This window comes from Panthera tigris, chromosome D4 (assembly GCF_018350195.1).
Source record: "Panthera tigris isolate Pti1 chromosome D4, P.tigris_Pti1_mat1.1, whole genome shotgun sequence".
Lineage (NCBI taxonomy): Eukaryota > Metazoa > Chordata > Mammalia > Carnivora > Felidae > Panthera > Panthera tigris.
In genome coordinates this window covers 2,505,832-2,533,194 of record NC_056672.1, presented here as the reverse complement: position 1 = coordinate 2,533,194, position 27,363 = coordinate 2,505,832, and the positions used below count along the sequence as shown (strand labels likewise).

The 27,363-nt window shown below is 51.7% G+C and overlaps 2 protein-coding genes and 1 long non-coding RNA gene across 8 annotated transcripts in view; 1 reads left to right on the top strand and 2 right to left on the bottom strand.

Moving 5' to 3' along the window:
* Positions 1-13,499, bottom strand: part of S1PR3 (sphingosine-1-phosphate receptor 3) — a 256,049-nt gene extending 242,550 nt beyond the window's left edge. Inside the window, exon 1 of the mRNA XM_042965050.1 lies at positions 13,202-13,499. The gene's annotated coding sequence lies outside the window, so the exon portion shown is untranslated. The remainder of the gene's footprint in view (positions 1-13,201) is intronic.
* A 106-nt stretch (positions 13,500-13,605) lies between these two features.
* LOC122233238 overlaps positions 13,606-27,363 on the top strand; it is a 34,475-nt gene continuing 20,717 nt past the window's right edge. For 3 of the 6 annotated variants that reach the window (XR_006210760.1, XR_006210759.1, XR_006210758.1), the window contains exons 1-3: positions 13,606-13,951; positions 18,116-18,239; positions 20,897-20,986. Coding sequence is in view for 2 of the 6 variants with exons in the window: in XM_042965004.1 (XP_042820938.1) it covers positions 15,422-15,485; positions 18,116-18,239; positions 20,897-20,986; positions 21,201-21,549 (627 nt within the window). In the remaining 4 variants the exon portion in view is untranslated. Of the gene's footprint in view, positions 13,952-14,317; positions 15,486-18,115; positions 18,240-20,896; positions 21,598-27,363 lie in introns of those variants that run through there. The other 3 variants (XM_042965004.1, XM_042965002.1, XR_006210757.1) reach the window with 3 other exon arrangements.
* On the bottom strand, positions 16,186-21,679 carry LOC107180169. The gene is made up of 3 exons (XR_001510911.2): positions 21,591-21,679; positions 18,859-19,044; positions 16,186-17,930 (listed from the first exon to the last, which is right to left on the bottom strand). It is a non-coding gene; the product is annotated as an uncharacterized LOC107180169 (long non-coding RNA).

The window sequence follows — 27,363 nt, the reverse complement described above, 5'->3', positions numbered from 1 at the left end:
GGAGTTATTTATTTTCCTGTACTTAAGTATTTGTTCTCAGGGAATGACATGAGGTCTTCATGGCTCACTTTTAAAATGGCGGTTGACCACCTGCAGGGAACGGGCGGCAAAGTGACAAACAGAAGGCCGGCTTTCTCAGTGACTAGCTACGGAGTCACAACCAAGTCACCCCACAGGCCCAGCTTCCCAGACACAACTTCGTGTTTAGAAGTGGTCAAAACAGATATGGTTTTGGGCTGAAGAAGTGCTCCCTGGCCCCACCAGCTTCCTCCCAGTAATGTGTTAGATGGTTCTAGAAGCATTTGTGCTGCTCCAGCAGATGGACTGAAACACAAAACGCAGGCACAGAGAGAAGGTGACAGTGTGCCTCAGGCTCCCCTGCTGCCCTAACAGAGCCGGTGGCTGCAACAGCAGAAACTCGCATCTCACAGCTCTGGAGGTGGGAAGTCGGAGATCGAGGTGCTGGTAAGCCCCTGCCCGGCTTGTAGACCACCACCTTCCGTGTCCCTGCATGGCAGTGGGGAGAGCTGTCTTCCTCTTCTTTAAAGGTACGTCCTATCAGATCGGGACCTTGTTTACGCATCATTACCCCCTAAAAACCCTACTTCCAGACACAGCCCCATTGGGGGTTAGGGCTTCAGCACGTGGAATTGGGGGACACGGCTCCACCCACACACAAGCAGTGCGTGTCCCTGACCCCAAATGTTTAAGTCTAGTGTGAAAGAAAGCCTGGGCTGCAGTGCCCTCTGAACGAGGGGAAGTAAGGTGTGGAGGGAAAGAGCAGTCCTTGTCCCAAGTCAACAGTAAACCCAGCAGGGGGTGACAGTAGTTCAGGTGGACGGGTGGTGGGGGGAGGCGTTCAACAACTGCACAATGGCTTCTATGTGCCAGGATCCGGAGAGACTTTAATCATGTGGGACAAGGCTCCGTGCCATACAGGACACGGCTTCATTTTCTCTTTTGGAAGCTCACCCCCATATCTCACCAAACCATCCTCAGAAATGTACCCAGTGAGGTGGGGGTCGCACCAGGCTGGGGGTGCCCTTGCCAAGGGCTGTGGAATCTGAGATGCGGCTCACAACCCCTGCCCCATCTCTGCAGGAGCAGCCTGGCCGACCCTGCACACCGGGTATGAGGTCTGGCAGCCAGACCGCCCCTCCCCAGGGAGGGCGACCACCTGGTGGCGGACACCTCCCGGACACCTGTGTCATCGTGAGGCTGTGTGCCCAGGTTCCAAGTCACGAGAACCGGTCCCAGTTGCAGCGAATGGGTCTGTGCGTCATTTCTGCATTGGGGCACCTCTCCACGGCTCCCAACCAGGGCTGGCCACAGCAGCTGCTAGGCCTGGCGCAAAATGAAAACCCGGGGCTGCTGGCCACACTCAAGTGTGCAAGAAGCTCTTCCCTTTCTCCAGTGGCTCTCGCTTGGCCCGTCATGGTTGAATGTTCCATTGTCTTGGGCACAGGGTGAACACGACCTTCACACTGGCCCAGGGGGCTGGCCCATGAGCGGCCGCACAGCTGTTGGGTTCTCTGTCCTGCCAGCTGCTCCCACCACCGTGCCCACCCTGAGACTCAGCGAGACTCACATGTCCCAAGGGGACCCTCTGCACCCCACACCCCGGTGGAGTCGGGACACTAAGGGACACCAACAGAGGAGGACGGAGCAGTCTGGAACCCGTTCCCAGAAGGCTGTGGGGCAGTGGGAGGTGGGAGCGTGCTTGAGCCGAGGTCTGAGCCCCTGAGATTGCAGGAGTCCACACCCGATGCTGGACCTGCTCCCAACACGGCAGCAGGACATCCACACGACAGTGGCTTCATTTAACTACTTTTATCTGCAACAACCTGCTTTCCAAGTCATCCTGAGGTTCTGGGGGCCAGGATGTCAGCACACCTTTGCTGAAGGGACACAATTCAACCCCTAACAGCAGCGCTGAGGACGGACAGTTACCTTCAGGGCAGGACTGGAAGGCGGCATACGAGGGCAGGCCCAGGAGCAGGTGGGGGGTAGGGGGTGGGCTCGGGTGGGCTGGGGACAGGGAAGAGCAAGCATCTCCACGTGGCTGCAGCGGCCGTGTGCAGGAAGCTGATAGAGGACGAGGGAAGGAGGGCTGTGGCAGCTCGTGGAGGGCCAGGCGCCCGGTACATGGTAAAGTGGGTGGTGTGCATTCACGCCATGCACCAGGCACCGTGTCGGGCACTTTACCTACTTGGTGTTATCTAATCTTCACAAAAGGCTTACGAGGTGTTGCAAAAACACAGTAATAAATGTAGCTCCTCTCTTTGTAAACAAACTATGAAATTGGAAATGTGGACTTTGGTTTTATTAAAACGAGAGTGAAATCCCAAAGTACTGTTCAGGTACTGTGCTTCCTGTTGCTAACCCCATTCTCCCTGCCTGCCACCCACCACATGGTGTTAGGACAATCCCCACACCCTCCCCAACCTCCCTCCTCAATACCTGCCCAGTGAGATGTGAGGCTCTTCCTGGAATGGTATTCCTCTCCCTGATATGAAGGGAATTTCTCGAGAACCCCCTGCCTGGTGCTGGAGGGCACCCACCGCCGAGGAAAATTGCTTCCAAGTTTTAATTAACAAGGTCACAAAGGCAAGTGTGTCTGTGTAAAACCTTGTCAGCCTGAAACGTCTCCCAGATGTGTCGTCCAGAGGCCCGTGGATGCATGGTTCCTGCTACTTTCTCTGGCCGCTGCATGGTTTGTTTTCATACCTCACCCGTGGGTGAGCTTTTACCGTAAAATGAAAGATCCCGAAAACCACACGAAACAAATGTGCAGCTCTCTTAGAAAAAACAGTCCTGCCACCCCATCCAGGTCCCTGAGCGGCTTTGCCCCCCCCCCCCCCCCGACACCCGAGGGTGCCCTCTGGCCTCGGGTCCTGATCACCTGCCAGCCCGGGGTGCCCTCTGGCCTCGAGTCCTCCTGTCCTACTGGAACGGGAACTGCTTGCTGGATGGCGGCCCCCTCCCAGGCCCCCAGTGAAGGCCGGCCCCTGGGGTGTCCAGCATCCTTCTCCCCACTGTGCACACGAGAAGGGATGAGGCAAGTCACTGCAGGGACAGACGTGATTTTGGGGCTCAGTATGAGCACACAGCTGGGCACCCTCACAGAGGGCAGTTCTTGGGGTCTCGTGAGGAAAAGGGGGGGCCCGTGGTCCCTGGAGGGGCGGGTGGCCTCACAACAATGGCCACTGGCAGGACAATGGCAACAAAGCCAAAACTACACGGTGCACAACTTGCTGTGCCCTAATTCACGTGGGAACAGGAGTTACTGCCCTAGCAGAGCGGCCACCTGAGAGGGCCGCCTGGCAGTCGTGTCCAGGCCCGACCCAGGCTCTGCCGGGGTCTCGCCTGCTGGGTCCAGGCCTGACGTCGGGAGACGCCCCATTTTTCCCTCCTTCCAAGCCTCCCAACAAGGGGATCCGCCTCAACACTTCTTTATCCCCAATTACAGCTATTGAAAACCACTCCCAGTTTTCCTTTTTAAAGAGAAACGGCATGCACCTGCCTCCCGCTTTGCCCGCGAGACCCTGCAGGTGAGACAAGCGCCAGCCAGAGGGAGTGCCACCGTCAGACAGTGGCCCCTATGCGTCACTGCCCGCGGCCAGGGCTGGTGACTTGCTCATTTCAAGCTGCCTCTGGCCCAGTCCCCAGGTCACCCCTCAGCAGCGCAGAGGATCCCACGAAAACCAGGGATGCAGGTCAAAGGGAAAACCCAGCTTTCTTCCAGAAAGCAGAGCTGGAACTTCTCCCTCCCGCTGGGTCTCCAGTGTCCCTTCTCGGACCAGCTCCCAACACAGGTTCGAGTACACACACACGCACGCACACGCACACGCAATGCCTCTGCTCCAAGAAAGCCGGTCACTAGCAGTGTCTGCGAGGGGAAAAGGGTCTCCACGTCAGGAAAAAAAGCACGAAAACACAGGAATGGCTGTGTGCTGCCAACTGAAAGGTGGCAGTTTCGTGAACTGACAAGCAGCGGATGCTCTCCTGAGCCCCCACTTGGGTTCAGAGTAACTATGGAGCTGGCCCTCCGGCGGGTGTGGGGGCCAGAGCAGAGGCGAGGCCTCGCGGAGCCCCCACTTGGGTTCAGAGTAACTATGGAGCTGGCCCTCCGGCGGGTGTGGGGGCCAGAGCAGAGGCGAGGCCTCGCGGTGCGCAGCTGGGGTGCCTCCACCAGGTCCCAGCGGGACAGCTGGCACCGTCCACATCTCGGCGTGGGCACAGCCTCATGAGGGAGGAGGGCCAGCCCTGGTCATGGGCACACAACGGCCTCAACCCACTGTATTTCCTGTGCAACTGAAACCTTGCTGGAAGGAGAACGGCACCCCACAGGGAACACTCCAGGGTCCAAGCCCCACCCTGCTTCATCTGCAGACACCCCGTGGATGTCATGATTGGACCAGGGCTGGGGTACCCTTTCCTGTCACCGGAAAGTGGACATGATCCTAAAGGGTCCGTGGTGCCTTTCTTGACCCTTAGGTCAAACCCACGCTTCTCAACTCTTAGACCCAAACGAGGGACTAAGACTTATCTGCACCACGAGACACTGTGCGTACCGTGCCAACACTTCGGCGTGTGTCTCTAAACACATAAGGCGTCTTCACCATTCAACTGCTATGCCACTGTCACACCTCACAAAAATTTAAGTCTTGGATACCATCGAACAGCAAGCCACGTTCAAGTCTCCCAATGGTTAAAAAAACAAACATCTTCTTACACATGGTTTGCTCAGATCAGGATCCACAGAAGAGTCACCCTTACAAATATGGTCAGTCCCTTAAGTCTGTTTCAATCTGCAAAAGCTCCCTTTCTCTGGTCACTCCACTCCTGTCCACGCTATTTATGGCCCCACTCCCATCCACACTATCTATTTATGGCCCCCACTCCCGTCCACGCTATCATTTACGGCCCCACTCCCGTCCACGCTATCTATTTATGGCCCCACTCCTGTCCATGCTATCTATTTATGGCCCCACTCCTGTCCACGCTATTTATGGAAGAAGCCAGTGGACTGCCTTCTGGTGGTAATACCAAGTTAATACTTCTAGCCCTGGTTTCGAGGAAAGGTTGCTTTGAACTAGAAGGTCATCTTGGTGGGACAATTCCCTACGTGATGCCACGGGTTTCCTGCCTCACTTCTGCTGACACGGATGGATCATCTGTGGTCCAGGTATGGACACCCCTTCCCCAGTGTAGAGTTCTCCACCAGACCTTCCCCAACCGGTCTAGCATCTACTGATGACTCCCATCTTGACCCACTGTTCCATTGTGTTGTAAAATGACCATTTCTTAAATCTATCCCCCACTTGGCCTTAGGCACCAGAATTTTTCTGTAAAAACAGTCTGTCCTTTCTCTACAGTGGTTACCCCGAGGTCCGTGAGAAAGACCTGGATCAATACACGATTCTTACCAGTTTTCACAGTCAGTTGGTGCCTAGCAACCCGGGAAGACCACCAGTGCATTTTATCAAGTATCATAATGAAACTTATAAATTTCATGTGTTCTGATCCAGTGTAGTCATTTTTCTCTCTAGTGCTCAAACTGTCACTTCTTTGGCCGATGGGACCCCTTACAAGTTGACACCTGTGTGTCCTTTTTAAGTGAACCTTGTGGTCTTTTTTCTCAGGCACAGAAGGAGGCCCAGTTTATCAGTTCATTGTGTGCGTTTCCTGCCCGAGATGCAGAACGAGGCATTTCTCCAAAGAGCCCGGCCACTTCCAGAGGCATGTTTGTGAGTGCACTGGCATAGAGGGGCTCGCCCCTGCAGGGTTACACTGCTCCTAGGCACGGTCATGGACACAGCTAGGGGATACACATGTTGTGAAAAGAGAAAACTCAATCTCGAGTTCATGCTGATATTTCTAATTTTATACCTGTAACTGTCGTCTTTGCATGATAAAGTTTTATTCCAAATAATCCAAAATGACTAACGTTATATTAGAAACATAATAGCTTCAAAATAATGGTGACAATATTGCTACTAGAAAGAAGTCACCTGAATACAGTTTAAGATGTCCCTCTGGTTTTTTTGTCCTTAGGACCCATCCCACTGGGGATCAAAATAGTGTTTTCAAGAAATAAGACCTTTAAAGCTCTGTGCTGACAGCTGGGAGCCTGGAGCCTGCTTTGGATTCTGTGTCTCCCCCTCTCTCTGCCCCTCCCCCGCTTGCACTGTGTCTCGCTCTCAAAAATAAACACTAAAAACAAATTTTTTTTAACGTTTATTTATTTTTGAGACAGAGAGAGACAAAGCATGAACAGGGGAGGGGCAGAGAGAGAGGGAGACACAGAATCTGAAAACAAGCTTCGGGCTCTGAGCTGTCAGCACAGAACCTGACGTGGGGCTCAAACTCACGGACCGTGAGATCATGACCTGAGCCAAAGTCGGACGCTTAACCGACCAAGCCACCCAGGCGACCCACTAAAAAAAATTTTTAAGTGATCCCACCCAACTCAAATGAAAACCTTACAAGGCTCTTCCTCGCTTCCTTGGCTCCCCGACACCTTCCTTCAACCATCAGGTGGCGGCCGCTCATCCTTGGGGAGCAGAGGTGTTGGGACCCATGTGGGATGCTCCAGGAGCATCTGAGCCTTGTGGGACGGACACAGGGCCTCTCTCCCATGGTCCTCAGGGACAGTTGTACGAACTGCGGAGGACCTGTGCCCTGAAGGTCCAACAAAACCACTGTGGCTTACCTTCCTGGTTTCACTTTTGTGCACAGATCGTGCGTGAGCTTTTCATTCTGTTTCTCTAGCGGTTATAGGTTTACTAGGATTTCCTAGTTTATTCAGTGAGTTTTATTTTATTTTTCTAGAAAACCACCCATTTTGTCTAAGGGCCTCATTCAGAGACATCCAATTGTTCATACTCTTCCCTTGAAACTAAAAATACCTATTTTGTCCATAATTGGGTCTTTTAAAAATCGTTTGCGGCTTCTCCCTTCTCATGCGTGTCCTCCCTCACTCCGGCTGCGTGGCTCAGTGCTATCTATCCACACCTGCGTCCATCTCTCTGCCTCCCTCCGGCTTATCTTCTTGTATATTTATCAGTTTTCAATCTTATTCTTTCATAGATGGATTTAAGGCCGTGTCAATTCCCACTGAACGTCCATTGAAAGTTTTTAAGATCATCCCATAAATTTTGATGGGCAATTTTTGTTAAATTCAAAATATGCTGTAATTTTTACTATGGATTCTTCTTCAACTCGTTTGATATTTAGAAAGATGGTTTTACTATCCAGGGTTGGTGCCTCTGTTTACGGATTCATAATTTCATTACACTGTGCTCAGAGCAAGGGGTCTGCATGATGCAGCCTGTGGGGGATCTGCTGGGGTTCATGTGCATGCCTGCCACCTGGCTGGTGTGTGTAATGGCACCAAGTGTGCTTGGAAAACAAGGACACATTACCCCGTTTGGCACAGGGGTCTACACTCACCAACTGTTATGATTCAGACCTCATCTGCCGGTATTCATTTCTGTCTCACTAATCTCCCAGAAGCACGTCTCATTTTTCCAGCTGTCAACCTCCTCATCATGCCGTGTACCATCTTTGATGAACTCTGAGCGCGTGCGTGGTTAAGATGATCCTGCATGCCTCATAGGTTTCTCCTTTGCGTCAGCAAGTAGCAGTCATGACTTTATTCGTTGTTCTATTCTTGTTGATGCTTTTAACCTTAAGGGAGGCTGATGTTCACACAGCTGTGCCACCTCTTTCTGGAGAGTATCAGCCTGGTTTATCTTGTTACATTAAACTCCTTTTTCATGACACGGTGTGCAAGCAGGAAGGAACCTGGACTTCTTCCTCCAGCCTTAGGACCTTTCACTTCTCGACGATGGGCTCAGCCTCCTTGCATGTGTGGCAATCACCACAGACCAAGATTTATTTCCACCGTCTTCGTTGTGCTACAAATGGTCTGCCACTTACCAGTGGTTTCAACAAGTATTTACAATAGGAAATACTCTTATTCCTGCTTTTCTGAAAATATTCTCTTCTCCCTCCTTCTGGAATGATCTGGGCAGGTAAGCGGTCTGCGTTTCACTTCCAAGCTTTCACTCTTCTGTTTTGACCGTTCTGCTGCTGGTTTATTGATCTGATTACCTTGTCTGGGTCTGACTGTGCTTCATCAGCCTAAGGTCCCAGCTCTCCCAGAGTCTGGAGAATTCTGAGCCACCGACTGAGAAGTCAGCCCCGCACCCACACCCCACACGCTCTTCTTTCAGAACCACTGAGGGACATGTCCCGTGTCCCATCCATGGACACCCACCCCCACCCCAGATGTCTCAGACCTGCCGTCCAGTTCACTGTCTCTCCCCAGACGTCCACTCTACTAACAATTTCACCGGATGCTTATTTCCGTGACTGTATCTGCCACGTCCAGAATCTTATTTCTTTAGTTCAGATCTGCCCACTATGTCTTCAGTGTCTTACTCTGCTAAATCCTTTAAACCTACTTATTTAACAAACTGCTCAGAGCAGTAGTTTGTTCTAGCCTTCCGTGAACGTGAGCAATGACCATGATGGATTATTTTATGATCTCATTTAGACAGTTTCTGATCCAATTTCTCCCCTTTCTGGCACATGCCGACTCTCCCCCAGGGCAGAGCCTGTCTTGGCAAGTTTCAGGGTGAGGCTGTTCACACTGGGGAGTCCTGGGGGCCGTGTGTGGAGTCAGACCTGTCACCGCTCTCTTTTCTCTGGGGTTGGTGCTCCAGACATTCCCATGCCCGATGCCAGCTTTCCAGTAACTCCTCATCCCAGGTTGCTGGTGTAAAGCTTGGGGTATGACAGCTGACGGGTCACCTATGTCCTCAGGACCAGGAAGGACACTACAGTGAATCTGGGCTGGGGCGCACACCTCCTGCCAGCCCGGTGCCATCTCAGCTGTTGTCCCTCGGCTCTCCACGTGAGCCCGTAGGCTCCACTCAGTGAGTGCGGCTGCAGCTTTTATCCTCCCCAGGGCCCATCGCAGACCTTTTAAAACTAGAGACACAGTTCATTGACCATAAAGTCCACCCCGCAGTAGTGCGATTCCGTGGGCTGGCTGTGCAACCATGATCACTGTGTACTTTCATTTGTCTCCAGGGTCTCCAAGGAACCCCAACCAAGCTCCCAGTCTCTGAGGCTCTGCCGGTTCCAGGCCGTTCCAGAAACAGAAGCACAGGACACGCATGTGGCCCCTGGTCTGGCTTCTCTCACACTTTGCGACGTTTCAAGATTCATCCCCGTGGTGGCCAGTACCCCTAGGTCACCCCTCTTGCGGCTGCACACCAGTCACTGTGTAGACAGGCCACACTGCTCACGCATCAGCAGACGGACACAGGGGCTGGTCCACTTCCTGGCCCCTGCAAACATACTCTGACCGCAGCTGAACGGACGGACTTGATGTGAACACAAGTTTCACTTCTGCTGGGCTGACACCTGTTGGGGCAGGATGCTGGGTCTCACAGGGACTCCTTCGCGGAGGCCTCAACCCCTGCAGACTGGCAGCAGCGAATGAGGCTCGCCGCCCCCACGTCCACACCAAGTCGTGTCGTTTTGAGCCATGCCAACGTGGCATGTGTGAAACAAGCGTGAATATGCTGTGTTGAGTAAGTTTCCCCCTCTCATCACCACAGCGCAATGTGAGCGCAGCGCCAAGGACATGCAGTCACAACCCCTCATCATGCATGTGGCTGCGTGTCCCTCGGGGCTATGGCGTGAGCGCTACATCTGTGGAGGTGAGGGACGTGGGACCACCACGTGTGTGGTGTGACCTTGGGCAAGTTACCTCCTGGCTCTCTGCCTTAGTTTCCACATCTGTGAAAGAGAAGGTAACGTCTGCTATAAAGACTTCGTGAGAAAATATGCAATGTGTCTGGAAAAGTAACCGGCAAATAGTAAGATATTCTGTTTTCTTTGTTCTTATAACATTGACTGGTACTGTTGAGCTCCCACAAGTGATGGTGACTCTGTTTGTCACAGCAGAGACCACAGTGACCCAGCCAAGTGCCCACGACCCAGGGACACCCCTGTAAGACCGCCAGCTGGGTGCAGGCCCGAGGGAGGCCCTCATACGTCTGTGCTTGACCTCTGGTTGTGACGTTCCAGGCTCTGACTGCTGACCATGAAGTGTGGGGTGCACACTCACCCCACAGCATTCCCAGGGCCTGAGGCTGGCCAGCAGGGCTGCCCAGAAAAGACGCTCAGGGGAAGGGCCTTTCCACAGCTCTGTCTTCAGGCCCCGTCTTCTTCCTACTAGGCTGTGCCCTCCAAGTGGAGGCTACCTGTCCTCCAGGCCCGGTGACTGCTTTCTAAGCAGCCACATGCTCGCTAGTTAACGTGGTTGGTGAGGTGGTGTCCATCTTGGTGACTGCCGCAGTTTTACTCCACAGAGGCTCCCCCACCCAGCCTCAGGGGGTGGGTTCCAGTGTTCTGGCAGATTGGAGGCCCAGCCTCCCCACCCTCACCCACAAGCCGTTTCAGCCTGCAGGAGTCTCACTCGACTGGCCTGACAACAGCTCTGGAGGCTGGCCGCCTCCCCAGGTCTCCCGATTCTCTGGGGGCCCCTCGTCTACACACCCGGCCACTCCCAGAACGGCAGCTGCCCCTGCAGCTGGTGAGAAATGCTCGCAACAGACCCACTGAATCCGAACATGCACTTCCTACCTCCAGGAGCGTTGTGTGCAGCACCCCCTAGTGTCCAGAGCACCCCTGGACACACACACTGTCTCAACAGAGGCCTAGTTGGAAACAATCCATTCTCTGGGTGCCTGGCCCCAATCTGCGCATCTCAGCCTGCACTCTGTCCTCCTCCTCACTGGCCTGCTCTTCCTCCATCTGTGTTCTCACCCCCCAGTCCTCAGAGACAGGCCCTCACCACACGTACACACACACACTCACCCGTGCACACTCACCTACCCATGCTCACACACTCACTCATTCACCTGCTCATGCTCATGCACACAGACACATACACATGCACATTTAAACACATGGTTGCATATATCTTGTACACACGCACACTCGAGTGAGGACATACACCTGTCCTCAATCTCTGGGACTGGCAAAGAACAGGAAAAATCACGACTGATTCTAACGTGCATCGACTGTACAACCTGGGGGTAAAAGACACCATCCCGTCTTCAGAGAGAGATCAGAACTTTCCAGGCTGTCTGTTCGAGCTTGTTTTGTAAATATGTACTTAAGACACAGTGACAGCTGACGAGGGTCAGCTGCATGGACAGTGACGGTCATCAGGTTACAATGAACAGGCAAGCGTGAGCACATGCAGAGGACAGAAACCAACCCCTGCACTGCCCTCCACAGGTGGGTGTCCCCAACTGGACAGACCCTTGACCTCAGGCGTGCACTTCTTCACTGGCAAGAGGTGCCCCCCTGCCTCTGTCTCTGTAAACCATGAACACAGGACACGCACTCACACAAGTCCGGCCAGCGGCTGGGCCAGCAAAGGGCAGGTGGGCAGAAGCAGACACGCCTAGGGTCAGGCCCTCATGGTGGATGCTCCCTGAGGCCCAAGTCCTGTGGGGGCACCGCCACTGTCACCTTGCCCTGAAGGTAGGCATCCTGGGGGGTCTTTCCCACAACTGCCACAGGTAGGCCCTGGGATATCAAAGGTTTCCCAAGGGACTCATACACTGCTCAGACCCAAACACAGCTAGGTCAGGGGCTGAACGGCACAGATGGGGTTCCATTTCCTCCACGCCCTGAATGGGGCTTGCACTGTTGTTTGCTCTGGGTCTGATGCTGTGCCTGACAGAGCCATGGAGCCCTCGGCACGAGTCTGCCTCCACGTGGACAATCCCAGAGGGAAGTAAGGAATAGGTGGCAACGAGACCATTCTTCACAGTGGGGCTGGGGCCCTGGGAGCCCAGCCTCGGGTGGTCTCAGGGCTCAAGGTCATCTGGGGCGCAGCCAGTGGGCAGGCGGGGGTGGCCCTGAGCTGGCCTGCTCCCCAGGCATTGAGAATGCACTGCCTCTGCTGCAGGCGGCCGCCGGGACCGTCCCCCAGGGTCGTGTCTGCACAGGGTCCCTGCTGGCTCACGGTCAGAAACGGTGGGGGGGGGGGGGGGGGGGTCTCTTACGTCACAGAATAAGGCCCCTTCGTGCCTGAACCGAAGCCCCTGGAAAAGTCTGGCCGAACCCAAGGGGAGAAACGGGAAGGAGACAGATGCCTGCCTTTTGAAGGCGTGGAGTTTACCACACACACCAGCGAGTATGTGAGGCCCGCCTGTGCAGCTCCAGAACAGCAAGGAGACAGACGACCGCCAGCTACTGCCAGTGCCTCACCTGCACGGGCCACCACAGCCGCTCTGAGCCGCACGCCACAAGGTCGGTAATGCCCAAACAGAGCCACGACATTCGTCAGCCCCGGGCAGGGTCCCGGAAGTCAGTGTGGCCACTGCACTGGGCATGCCCCACTCATCACAGAAGGTTCTGGGGCAGGGCCCTATGTCAGGCGCTCAGAGAAAGACCCTCCCCGTGGGTCCGGGTCTCCTACAAGGCATTCTGGGGGCCCACCGCCACCTGGGAGTCACCGTGAGATTCTGAGCGCGAACACACGGCGCCCCAGCGAGACTTCACCCGTGCGGGCGGCCGTGACGACTCCCTGGGCTGGGGGCTTGCACGGTGGAATCACGCTTCTCAGCTCTGCAGGCTGAGGTCCAGAGAGAGTGTGACCTCTTCCAGGTTCAGGGATGGCGACCTCTGTCCCCGCATGGTGCGCGGGCAAGAGCGCTCCCTGGAGCCCCTCTCAGGAGGACACTAACCCTTTAGGGGCTCCGGCCTTGAGAGGTAACGCCGCACAGGCCGCACCGGTCACCATCGGATATGACCTAAGGTGGACGGACGGCCCCGCTCCTCCCCGGGGCCTTACTCTGTCCAGGGCTAGAGACACGGCTGTGCGCAGAGACACAGTCGGCTCGGCGACACCAGCCACGTCCGCGTCCCGCACGGCGTCCCCCTCCCGCACACAGTTGTCCCCCTGCCCGAAACCCAAGGCCAGAGCAGCCAGCAGGTCAGGGCTGAGGCTCCCGCAGGAGGCCGTCGGCAGGCGACACGCAGCGGCCGTGCCTGACACGCAGCCTCCTCCCCCGCGGTCTCCGCCAAAACCGGAGCGCCAGGCTGGTCTCTCGAGGTTCGCGACCACACGGCCGAACCGCTTTCAGCCGAGACAGACACTCACTCAGAGACACACGGCCAAGTCCGGGGTCTTCACGGCAACCGCCGAGCAGCCGCATCACGGAGGACTCCGGGGACGCCGGGTAGCAAAGGCGGAAGGCGGACGGCGGCGTCGCCTCACAAGCGCTCTTCCGCGGCGCCGCCCGCGGCGAGCTCGCTCGCGGCGCCGCGGGCCCTCGGCCACCACCTGCCCGCCGCCCCCCGAGGGCACTCGAGGAGGCGGGCGCGGCGGCCTGGCAGGTTCCAGCGGGACTGAAGGTCGGAAGGTCGCAGCCGCGCCAGCAGCCGGGCCGCCGCCCCGGCCCAAGATGGCGGCTCCCCGAGGACAGAGGCCGGCCCCGCCCCCGCCCCCGCCCCCGCCCCGTGAGCAGCGCGTGCCCCGTGCCTCCGCGGGGCCACGAGGGGAAGCCGGCCGCCGGGACCCCGCCCCCGCCCGTGGCTCGCGGCCCCGCAGCGCGTCTCCTCACCGTCTCTCTCGCCCGCGGTGCCACGGGCCTGTCCTGGGGTTCTGTCGTGACGAGAGAGGGTGTCCCCGGCCCACGCGGCCGCGGGAGGACAGCACGGCCGAGAACCCTGCCCCTGTGGCGGGGGTGACGGGGGTCCCGAGGATCTAACTGGAGACCCTTCCCTCACCCCGAAACGCCCGCGCCCACCAGCAGGTGCTCCCCCTTCCCAGCGCAGCCCTTCGGCCCAGAGTCCGCTCTCCGTCTCCGTTTCCGTCCTCGAGCCCTTAACACAGAAACGGAATCACCCGGTAAGTGGTCGTTCCCACCTGCTCCTCTCAGGCTTCGTGTTTCTGAGGCTCCTCCAGCCACATCCTGCCGTCCCCGAGCAGGGCTCCACCCCACGACAGGCCACGCTGCCCCCCCTGCACAGTGGCCACCGGAAAGCTGCCCCACGTCCACCCTGGGGCCGCTGTAAATGCCAATACCGGTTCGCGGGTTTTCTGTAGACGGGTCAGTCCTCACGGGTACGCCCCTAGGAACTAGGGTCTCGGCTTTGTGACTTTTTAGCAAGCGGCGACGCTGTCCTTCCCACGTTCAACCCATCACCGCCTGTCCTGCACAGGACAGCTGTCCCAGCAGAAGCGGCAACCCCTCTCTCTCCTGCTTTTCCCCAGGGACCGAGGACGCTGAGCACCTCTTTCCGGTGCTCGCATGCCTTCTTTAGAGGAGCGTCTGACTCAACTCCTTCCCATCTTCACTTGGGCCGTCTTGTTAGCGTTCCTTCTAGACTCTGGATACCGATCCTTTTATCGACATGATCCGCCAACACTTCTCCCAGTCTGTAGCTTCTCTCATTCACAGTGGCTCAGGATACAACTTTTTGGCTTTGGTGACATCTGACGTGTCAGCCCGGCCTTTTATGGATTCGCTTTTGGGGGGCAGTATAGGAGAAATCTCTGCGAACCCAGGGTCATGAAGACTCTCACCTAGGATTCCTTCCGAGTTTTCCAGTGTTAGCCCTTACATTCAGGTTTGTCCATGGGGCACTCTGAGTTAGTATTTGTATACAGTAAAGGGCCAAACTACATCCTTCCGCATGTGGGTATCAAATTTTTCCAGCTTCATGTACTCCTCTTCTCCCCGTTGAGCTGCCTTGGTGCCTCTGAGGAAAGTCAACTTACCGTGAATGTTAAGTGCTGATTTCAGGATTCTCATTTGTGATTCCAGAGAGAGACTGATCTAGACAGATCCTTATACCACTAACACACTATTTTAATTATGGTACATTTACAGGAAGTTCTGAAATCAGGAAGAACTTTATCCAATTTTGTTTTCACTATTCCTTTGGGAATATTGGGAGGCTTTTGTATGTCCCTACAAATTTTAGGGTCAGCTTAATTTCTGCAACAAGCCTGCAGGGATTCTCAGAACGATCTCCATATTAGTAACCAATGAGTCTTCCAACCCACGAACATGAAATCCCTAATGTTTGCAGTCTTCAGTGTACGATCTTGTATTAAATTTATTCCCAAGTACTTTAATCTTTTTGATGTTGTATGGATAGAATTAATTTCATTTCAGAAAGTTCACTAGTATATAGGAAAACGTGGTTGACATCTACATATAGATCTAGGTTTCCATCATGTTGAATTCATTAGCCCTTAAGATTTTTCACAGAATCATGTCATCTGCAATAAAAACGACTTTTTCTTCCTTTTCTCTCTGGATGCTCACTATTTTGTTCTCACTGGACTCCAGTACAATGTTGAGTAGAAAGGATGAGCGTGGATGCCCTTGACGTTCCTGATCCTACAAGAAACACAGTCATTCTGCCATCACTGGGTACGATGTTAGCTGTAGATTTTTTTGTTTTTAAGATTTTAAGTGATCTCTACGGCCAACTTGGGACTTGAACTCACAACACTGAGATCAAGAGTAGCACGCTCCGGGGAATGAGCCAGCCAGGTGCCCCAGCTGTAGATTTCTTATGAAGGCTCTTCATCAGGCTGAGAAAATTCCCTCCTTTCCCACATTTTTTGTTTTTATTATGAATGGGTATTACATTTTGTCAAATGCTTTTTTCCCACCTGTTGAGCTGACTTGTGCCTTCTGTCTTCTGTTAATATGATGGAATGAATACATCTGGTTTCTGATATTAAAACTCACTTGGTCATGTACCTTAACCATTCTATACAGGGACACCTTGTTTATAGCTCTTCACAAGTACTGCTTTTTTTTAAGATCAAAGGTTTGTGGCAACCCCGCATTGGAGGTCTATCGGCATTTTCAACAGCATCTACTCACTTCTTATGTGTGCATCACATTTTGGTAATTCTTACAGTATTTCAACCTTCATTATTATTATATTTGTTATGGCTATCTGGGATTAGTGATTAGAACTCCCTGAAAACCTCAGATAATGGTTAGCATTTTTAGCAGTATTTTTAAATAAGGTATGTACCTATTTTTAGACATAATGCTATTTCACACTAACAGATTACAGTGTAAACGTAACTTTTATATGTACTGGGAAACCAAAAAATTCATTTGATTCGCTTTATTGTGATATTGGCTTCATTAGAGTGGTCTGGAAAGAAACCTGCAGTATCTCAGAGATGTGCCTGTGTGTCACTAGAGTTGATGAAGTTTCTGTAGCTATACTCAGAATTCATGAAGGATACCGGTCCACAATATTCTCATTACGTTTTTGTCTCGCTCTACTATCAAGGTAATAGGAGCCTCAGAGCACACAGCTAGTAAGTATACCCCTCTTCTATTTTCTAAATCTGTGAAAAGATTGGCATGATTTCTTCTGTCAACATTTGGTGGCATTCACCAGTGAAGCCATCTGGCCCTTGGCTTTGTTTCAATTTGTTAAAAGCCTACTAAAACCTTCCATTTCTTCTTGACTACATCTTGGTAGCTTGTGTCTAAGATTTTTCCATGTCATTTGACTTGTCCAGTGTGTTGGCATGAAGTTGTACACAGCATTTATTTACAACCCTAACTTCTGTAAGGTTGTTAGTAATGTCCCCTCTTTCATTCTTGGTAATGGCAATTCATGTCTTCTCTGTCACTGTAGCTCAAAGTATGCCAAACTTGTGGATCTTTTTGAAGACCCAGCTATTGGTTTCGTTGATTCTTCTGCATTGTTTTTGTTTCCTATTTCACGGATTTCCATACTAATCTTTATTCTTTCCTTCTGTTTCCTTTGGACTTCTGTTGCTTCTCTTTTTCTAATTTTTTTAAGGTAGAATCTTAGACTATTGATTTAAAATCTCTTTAACAGAGTATTTGCAGCTATAAATTTCTAAGCATGGTGTAGCTGCATCTCATAGATTTTTGAGGTACCGTGTTGTGATTAACGCTTACTAGGAAGTAATAATCAATTTATAAACACTTCTTTGATGATCACTTGTTATAGTTTTTGCTATAGTCAAACTCCCTTCCAGGAGGGTAGCAAGGAATTTAATATAAAACATAAGATTGTTATAGCTGACTAATTCAACTCTGTATCGCATATACTGGAAAGTCACATTAAGCATATTATGATCTTTCTCTGCACAGTCCAGGAAGCAGGCTGGTGTGAGCTCTCTGGAGAGTAAACATGGATGCACTGGGTACTATGCCGTTGCACACACACACCCAAGTCATAACTGGGATGGTCTGTGGGTTGAGTTCCACCCTCTTACGGACAAACATCAATTCTGTGAAACACACAGATAAGGTGGTTACTCACAGAAATTCCAAGGGTAGATGACAAATGCACTGTGATAAATACTATTATTTTGTTCCTATAATAAAGTAGTTGTTTCTTATAATAAATAATACATATCTTCCAAAGTCATAAGGCAACATCAATCCATTTTCCAGGGTTATGTTAACACAAGGATGCAAGAGCATCTTCGAATAAAAATCATTCTGGTGTGGGGTTCCTTCTGACCGGCCATTCAGGTTTTCTTCCTGCGTTGCTCTAAAACTCAGCAGTTAGGCTTTCAGGAAGAGAACAGAGCTGATCTAGAAGGCAGTTTTGTTTCAGATGGAGCCATCAACATCGTTAGGGTGCCGATGCCGGAGGGTGGTTCTCCATCCAGAAGGCCAACAGCAGACCAGGGCCGCCTGGCTGAGGTCACAGGGGAACCCACAGCCTGGCTCATGGACGGCTTAACACAGGAATGCCACAAGCCGATAATCTGAGCAACCGCGGAAAGCATTCGCAACTTGAGCCATTTCCAGAGTTCCAACGTCCTTTAAGAATAAGATTCTTGTATTGATGTAAAACGTAATCTGGAGGTTTAAAACAGAGGAAGAGTCAGGTCACAGTCATCAGAGACATAAAAGCATTGCCTCATCATCCCAGAGATACAGCTCTGCGAATACTAAAAAACCAAACCCGTGACTTTTAAGTGGCCCCGAGACCCATGATGGCAAGTCTCCAACATGAATGTGCATCAAATTATTCTGTGTTTCAGGAGTTTTCTTAGACTGCAGTTTCCTGGGCCCTGATGTCTGTGCACTTGTGAAGTCCAGGGATCTGCATTTTCACTATGCCTCACCCAGACCTCCTCACACTGTGACCGGGAATACTGGACCCAGGTGGGTTAGCATCTCCTTCTTGCTGATCATTTTTAATGATCATTCACTTCTGATGATTAACAACATCTACGTACAGTAAATTCCTATATCTTGGGTCTTGAACCTGTCTGCCTCAGAGGAGTCCACAGCTTAAAGCACCATGTCAGACACTAAGGCAAAAGCACATAAAAGCCACTTTTCACAGACGGGAAGGTACCAACTAAGTTTTCTGGAAGGGCTTATTTGGGGTTGTGATGACCATTTTAATGGCCTTCTTAAGTATGTTCAGTGCTGACAGCCTAAGGGACACAGTGGCCTGGGGGAGGCCGAGCAGCCACCGGGGCAGGTGGATCTCCCACCTTCTGTCTCTGTGCCCCGCTGACCACACGGCCATCTTCCCAGGGACTACACTCACACTGGCTACCGGCCTGGGCCATGCCGCAGACGTCGCAGCACCAACACAAAGGTGGCCCGGGACGCCCACCACGATGTTATGGGAATGCTGGCCGGTGGCCAGATCCCCTGAAAGAGAATGGGACAGCTGGGGAGCTTCCCAATTCCAACACGGTTTCAGCTGAGCACTCGGCCGACCAGAGCAGGGAGCACTAAGGGTGGTATCCCGGGTGAGCCTGGGACGCACCTGTTCCGAGCGTTCTGTCCAACACTCACAGGTGCCCCAGTGCTGCATGAACGACTTTCCTTCTTCCAGCAAAGTGCTTCCGTCTATGTCCCACTGGGAGGATTTTCTTCTCAAGTCACTCGAACCCAGAACTGTTTCAAAGGATACTCTAGATAGTACTTCCCAGGGAACTAGGTCTTAACCCATCTGAAAACATTCAAGACACAAGATTCTTAAAATCTTGCCTTTAAACATCATAAAAAACAAATCAAGCGCAAAACTGAATTAACATGATCCTTAAAAAGGATCCCGAAAAAAGACATGACAATTTTACCTTATTTACAGACACTATATTTTCACAAAGTGCAGAGGAATTCTGGTAGTATGTTTAGTTAGTAATAAAAGGAACTTCATTTTCTTGGAAAAATTAACAACTAGTCTCAGAACAAAGCAGATGATTATGATGACCTCTAAAATCAATTTCAAAAACTTTCTAATTTATCTTTAGTTCAGGGCTGAACTGGCATGTAAACTACTAAGTAAAACCTACAATTCCTTCCAGAGTATCAGGAAAACATCAAAGTGCCTTGGTTTTCAAAAGTCCCATTTTCTTTCTTCAAAACACTTAAATGTTTTTGAAATCCACCAAATTGAACAATATCCCATCAGAAGGGGAAGGCTGGTCTTTTTTCCAAAGGAGTGGAGGTAACCCCACGGAGCCCTGCTAACTCAGCAGCTGCCATCAGGATGGGTGTCCAGCCGAAATCACACAGCTCTTCACCCCACGGCCAGCTCAGTGTGGCAACTACATAAACTACTGATAAACAGGGAAAGCACAAGACACATACTTTTAGGATGTTTCGAATAATGTAGACACGGAAACTAGGAAAAAGGGTTCGGACTTTTCTGATGGTAAACGGGAAATGGCAGGACAGCTCTCTGGGATCCACACTGAAGCTGCAGGGGTGTGCACGTGCCCTGGGAGGCGGCCAGTAGAAGGCCCGGGCCTTGGCCCTGCTCCAGCGGCCCTGGTGGACTCCACACTCTGAACGCTCGCTCGCACGGCTGCTGGACAACTGGGAACAGTGCAAACCCAGAACACGCGGCAATCTGCGCTTTGCATTGTGTCCCATGCCGCTCTCTGGTTGCACAGAGAAGTAAACTGCCCCAGCGACAGCCAGAGGACAAGAGCTCCTCCGGGAGCACAGCGCAGCAGGGAGGACACTGGTTAGTAACAAATGCTGTCATGACCCCGGGCTCATCGGCCAGCACCCTGACATAATGGGGTGCGAGGCAGCTCGCTGACCAGGTGATCAGCGGACAGCCTGATGCAGGGATCCTCAGGGCAGGCATGAGCTTGACCACTGTGCACACAACACTGTCACTTACTGATGACGCATTTTTGCAAACACTGACCATCTTTCCTGAGTGCTTTAAAGAAAGGGGAAATTGTAGTATTATTCTGGATAAACAAATGAGAAGTTTGGAGGTTAAAATAAACCATATAGGGAGAGATGCTGGGGCTCAGAGACGTTTTCAAACAGAGAAAAGAGACCAGACCCCAAACCCTGCCAGGCTGGTCTCCTGGGGCCTTGTAAACTGGCCCCGTGAAGGCCAGGCACCACACTTTGCATTTCCCCCAATCACAGCACCATGTAACCACACACACTGGCATGTCTTAATCACAGACCAATGACCACAAGGTTTAGGAGCAGTTTTGGTCAACTGCCCCTTGGGGGTCACAGCTCTGGGATGGTGGCAACCACACCCATGTCATCTGGAAGAAAAGCCATCTCCCGTGGCACTGCTTAAAAATTCACAACTAAAGGATGGGGGACTTTCAGACTAAGTAAGTATACCTGTTTTGTTCCTTATGCAGTTGTTGGTATATGTCCACATTTACACAACAGACTAGAGAAAACGTACGCTTTTGCCACTGAACGGCATTAAAGCTCAATTAAGTCAGAACTAACTTGCTTCTAAGTTGTAATAAAGATTCGCAGGGCAGCAATGTTTGAAATGCCCGTCTTAAGAAGTTCAATTAAACCCTCTCCTCCAGATGGAGACCCGCAAGTTCTAAAACATTCCAGTATCTGCTTCCTCAGGACAAGAATGTGCTCTTGGAGCCCGCACTCCGCGGAAGATGCAGGTACGCACCAGCCTCCAGTCTCTCCTCTGAGTATCTTGCTATTTCTTTGGGGCGCACATTAAAACGGAGTAAAAATCTGTGATACTTTAAGTAACACAACCAGCTTCCCTTAGAAAGTGTGTGGGACCAACGCTAATCATCCACACCAGAAACTTAATGATGGAAATCAAAAACTAAGGTGAGTTTTAACACCTGCAAATTTTTCTTCCCCTAGAAACCTGATCAACTTTTTAAAACTCCAGTTTGGGGAGGTGGGGGCAATTTCAGATTATAGTAGAAAGGAGAAGCAAAGCGGAGATGAAATTCACGGTGCATCAGGCCCAACTCTGGGTGGACGAGGCAAGGATCACCATGCCTCCACCCTACCCCTGCACAGCACAGCTACTCTTCCCGGGACATCTAAAGAACACGGCATCCCTGTGTGGCTGCAGGACGCTCTGGAAGACGACCTGCTTTCTACATTACAACCAACCAGGCCGCCAATGGACAATGAACCACCACCACACCACGTTTCTCGAAGCAGGAAGGACCCCCACGACCGGGACCTGCACAGCAGGGTGTAGAGGACCCCCCACGACGACGCTGAGAACACAAGCAGACTCACGTGCGTCCCTTTATTCACAAAGGTCAGAGTCACAGTCTACTTCTCCATCACGATCAAACAGAAACTGTAGAACACCCCGCTGACACGTCAACAGTGCTTTACGACAACGTGTGGGGATGCTGGGAGATGCCAGTGTTCCGGAGAAAGTACCAACGAGAACCTCCCTGCTGACGTCACAGGACCCAGAAAGCGTGAGCGGAACTCAACAAAGGAGAGCGGAACATGGCAAGGCCTGAGGGACAAAGCCATCTGTGTGAGGCAGGCCCTGCACGACTCAGTGCATCCCCTCTGCGTCAGGCTCCAGTCTGCACTGCGCTGGACACAGGCGCATCTACAGGGAGTCAGGCAGGGCTCCCACTCACACATGAGAACAAGGGAAGGGGTGAGCTGACGTGCCCGAGTGCGCCAGGGAGGCAACTGCCACACCTAGAGCTCTGCGATTCCCCGCCTTCCAGGGCATGAAATTTACCCGCCCTTTTATATTGAAAGAGAACATTAGGGCCACTTTAAAAATAATCAGTCTGTCAAAAGTAATGCCCTGCCGGAGCACCTGGGTGGCTCAGCTGATTGAGTGTGTGACTCTTGATTTTGGCTCAGGTCATGATCCCAGGGTCATAAGATGGAGCCCTGCATCAGGCTCTGTGCTGAATGTCGAGCCAGCTTGGGATTCCTTCTCTCCCTCTCCCTCTCTCTGCCCCACTTGCTCCCTACAATTAAAAAATAATAAAATAAAAAACAATGCCCTGCCAATAAGATTTATTTTCCTTGTTAGAAAGCCCACCCAAATTTGAATATAGGGCTATGGGCTGCACTGTGTCCCCTGAACCACCAGCTGGAGCCCTGACCCCCAGGACCTCAGAATGGGACTGCATTAAATGAGTTTATATGGGAGGTACCTGACCCAGTGTGACCAGTGTCCTTATAAGCAGAGGAGATCAGGACGGATACACATGGAGGGACAACCCCGTGAGGGCACGGGAGGAAGACAGTATCTACACTCCAGGACACAGGCATCAGGGGAAGCCGGCCCCACCCACGCCTGCATCCCAGACTTCCAGCCACCAGCACAAGGACAGGGTCTGTGGTTTAAATGCCCCTGTCCCATCTGGCATCTGCTGCAGCCACCTGAGTCAATGAACACACCAGCATGCAGTGTCCTTGCAAACACTCCCTTCAGGGGCCCACCACATGCGTGATGACTCAGAGCACGACCCTTGTAAAAACAATCACTCAGTAAAACAGAGAGAGGGCCAGTGAGGACAGCTGACACACATCAGTATCCTTTTGAACGTGTGTGAGTCAAGCAAAGGGACACCCGGTAACAGGTGTCAGTCTCCCCTCCAGCTGCAGGACAACACAGACCATGGGTTCCATCCCCTCCAATCTTCCGGTCCCTAATGCCTGCTCCCCTGAGGGCTGTTCTGAAGAGGACACAAACCCAGGGCTTGAGACAACTGGACCTTAGCCTTACAGGACAACCCAAAGCTACATTTGCTAAAATAAGGTCCCCATACATGACACGCAGAGTCCCCAGTGAAGAACCACCTCTAGGGACAGAGCCACTCGGCAACTCCCTGGTGGGGACACCCAGCACATGTCACGTGTATACACACACACACACACACACACTCCTGGGCAGAAGCTACCAGATTGCTCACACACCCTTCAGAACACAAATTCAAGGCAAAGCTCTAGAGCCACTTTCGCAGTCTACACCCCAAAGTCCATTCAGAGCGCAAACTTCAACCTGGACCCCTCAGCAGCTCTACGTTAGCACTGACGTTTGTGGAAGGCCTGAGTCTGTCCTGTTCACATTGTACCTGCCACAGCTCTTCCAACTCACAGACAGCTTGGAAGTTACGTGCATGTCTGATCCAGTGAAGGGCCCTGGGTAGTTGATGCGCTGTTTTGGGCCATGCTCCAGGAGCACCAAAGTCCAGAGCACAGACTGAAGGTGATGGAGGACAGAGGTAAGAGGCGGCGGGATGCGCCCACATTGCAGTCAGCAGCCTACTCACCCAACGGGAACGGCCAGCACAAAAACGAAACGCGAGCCAGTGCCCGCACTCCAGTGTCACTGTCGCCTGGACTGGCAGGGATCAATGCGCCACCTGGTCCAGCATCCTCGCATAAAAACTAAGCAGAAAGAATGCAAGGTCAATTTTAGGCAAAATGATGTGCCAAGGCAATAACCCTAAAAGCTGAGTCAACTAAGCTGCAGGGTTTCACAGTGAGTAAGAGGGCAGACAGAGACCATCTGACAAAGTCCACAGAAATAACTCAAAGACTCACTCACCTAATTCTCTGAGACTCGGCAGCCTAAGACCGTACAAACATATGACACAGAACAAACCAATTACTGTAAAAATTAGGTGTGAGGTTGTGGTGTTCTGTGGGCATAAGAAATGCAGCTTTTGTAAGAATATGAATGTAATGACATATTTAAAATATCTTTAACTATAAAATAGTTTCTACAATCTCGAGAGGGAAATTTATATTTCTTCAGCATAATTGGAAAATAAGAAAACACTTCCTGCCCTCACTTAGGAAGCAAGGGTACAAAACTAGCCACAGAGATGGCTGGACTTTGGGTCCTTCAGATCCCTGCACTGAGGCTGGTGATCCTCCTGGACCAGACACGTGGCCTCCACGCCCTCCTCATCGGCACCACGGAGAAAAGGTGCGCCTCCCCTCCCCCCATCAGAAGTCTCACACGGCAATGGCCAAGGACTTCAGAGCATCTGTCACGCTTTACTCACCGCCAGCGCCGTGGCCATGCCGAGAGCAGTCAAACCGGCAGGCCCACCCATGATTCTCCAAGCCGTGCAGACCCGCTCGCTGGCCTATAGACGGCAGCCAGCGACCATCAACTTCTGATGAGACTTGCTGTCATTTGTAGGGAAAACACTTCCCGAGCTGCATGTGCAGTAGCACAAAAAGGCTGAGGTGTGGCAGGAGGAGGACGCGAGATCCGGCCTCCGGCGGGCAGGCGCCTCCACCCAGCCCGGGCGGGGGGCCATTCCTGCAGCCAACTCTGGCAGTGAGAAGGTGGCCTGTCCCACCCCAGCCTTAACCACAAGATCCTTTGGCCCAACTCAATAGGGAAACAGCAAAAAACAAATGTGATTACAGACACATTGTGAATCTACTTTTTTCCTGATTATAATCGCCCAGAAGATAAAACACAACACGCACCCGTCCCAGCCATTAGGCCATTACCTATGCGCTTCCTCGTCCCTGCCGTCAAGACATGGGGCTTTCCTCCTACAGACTGAAGTTGGTACTGAAGTATTAACAGCATTACAGGCAATATACAAAGCAGAACTAGATGTGAAAGTATAAAATACATATTATTTAATTCTATTTAAAACAATTCAGTTTAAAATTTTATGATAAATTTTCTCATTAACGGCGAATCACAAACTTGAATATTTTGGACTAGTGAATGTATTTGGGATATTGATCACTGCCCCTCTCCCCTCGGGAATTACTGAGTGTTACCATTCAAGTAAAAGTCGGACTTCTTTCTGTCTCTGCATATATCTGACATTTACACGTGGTGAAAGGATCTTAAAGTAAAACTTTAAAAACTTTTTCAGAAGCAGGTTTAACACATCACATTTTGCTTATGAGCACAAAATTTACAGTCAGAAGTTGCACATAAAGGGTTTATTTTAAATGTTTTAAGGATAGGATAGAGTTACATCATAATTATAAAAATTACTTACAGAATTAACAGATTTATATTGTTTATACTTCTAAATGCAGAGAACAGGGAACTGTCTACACATTGTATAAAATAAAATTAAAATTAAAAATGAATTCAAGCTTGAAAGATGAGGTCATTTACCTAATTTTAAAATGCGAACACGAAGACCTCTGAACTATACACATTCGTTCAAACTGCACTAACGGTGGAAAATACAAAAAGCGCAGCATTTCCAAGGAACCACAGACATTTCAACCATAATTATTTTCTGTTATAATAATTGTTCCTGTTTTGTCTTTGGAGAACTTTCTTTTTTTTTTTCTTTTTTTTTTTTTTTTTTTAAGACAATCAGCTTAAGAATGTTTTCAGGCACTACAATTTGTGACAATCAGAACAGTCTTCTAATGGGTCCACAGCGTTCAGAGATTCAAGCCCAATGCACTTCGGGGTTTGGCACGTAAAACAATAATAGGAATGAACTCTGGCTTAGAAGTAACTGTGAGAGTTTCAAGAATGCACAGTCCCTTCAAATGCTGCACGACAGACAGGGCTGGAAAATCACCTTCTGCTGGCACTACACTGCTTCACCAGTGCATCTGTATCCTACGACCACTACAACAGCACAGGAAGCAAATATACAGACAGCTGAAAACAAATAAAAACAAAGATAGAAAACAAAAAACCTAAATATCTCTCACATGCAAGTTCAGTTAGTTACATTGAACATCCTACTTAGAATAGAGCATGCAAAAAAGGATGGTCTGCGCTTAAGGTTCTCCTCTGAAGCTTCACGTGGCAGCCAGACGTCACACGCACACGACACAAGAACACTACAGCAGGTCAGTGAGGAAGGCCAGGACATTTTATACAGGTTCAGGTCTTGTGCGGTCACAAGTCCCGTGATAATTTTGGAAACTAATGTTGGGCTCCCAGAACAAGGAACCAACATCCCAATACCAGGAAAAGGCAAGCAATGCATGCAGATCGGAAACGTGAGCCTAAAACGAAGCCTGAAATCCCGGGCAAAGGAGTGGGATCAGTCACCACAGAAGTGGGAGTTAAGCCGCCGAAAGAAAAGAGAATGGGGCAAATAAAAGAAAACAACAAAAAACCCCTTCCCCTTCCTTCCGCCCTAACGGCAATACATGGAACGCTGACTAAAATGAGGACGCCAATCACGTGTCACATTCGTCTGGAGAGCGGCAGACCGTGTGGTACTGAAGGTGCTAAGGGTACTTGCAGAAAAACCACAAAGCAAGTCAGTAAGTGATGCCGGAGACGCCTCCATGGACCCGCCCCGCCGGATGCTGCCAGAGGACACCGGTTCTGCAGCCCAACGCCTCTGTGCCGCGCTCACGCCGCGCACACGCCGGCCACACCCACCCTCCGGGCACACTTGTCCACTGGCGCTCGGGGAGCCGGGCTCAGCCTTGAGATTCACATGCAGGGACTCTTAGAAGAGCCACCAGGAAAAGAGGTGACAGACGTGCAGCAGGACACCTGTCCGAGCAGGAGGAGCGTCTGAGACCAGGCACTCGGCCGCCGCCCGAGGTGAGGCGCGGCGCGCCACACACCGCGGACACCGGGCGCTGCACCAGAATGGGGTGCAGGGCTACCATCCAACAGCGCGACGGCACGCGGACTTCCCGAAGGCAAAAGCGGGGGCCACACGAACCACACGTGGGGAGGCCTTGAGGTACAGGATCTCCAACGCTGAGGCCACGTGGCCTTCTCGTACTGGACTGACAACACATGCACTCAACCTTCTGCCCAAAATGCAGGGAAGGTTTCCAACCTCCGCAGGAGACTGGTGTCACGTACTGCCTCTCTCCTAGCTGCCGAACCATCAGGGCTCATCCGACACAAGGCGACAGATGGCCATGCCGCCACTACCCCCACTTCTGCAGTTCTACTTCGGTTAAAACAACCTTGCGGGAATAAGCCACAGAAGCTGGTGCGGTGACGGACCCCGACGTGGTAGGGCCCACAGGACGGGAAGCGTCCACATCCACAGCACACCGGGGGCAAGACCGTAACAGCACCACAGAAGGTGTCAGGGGACTG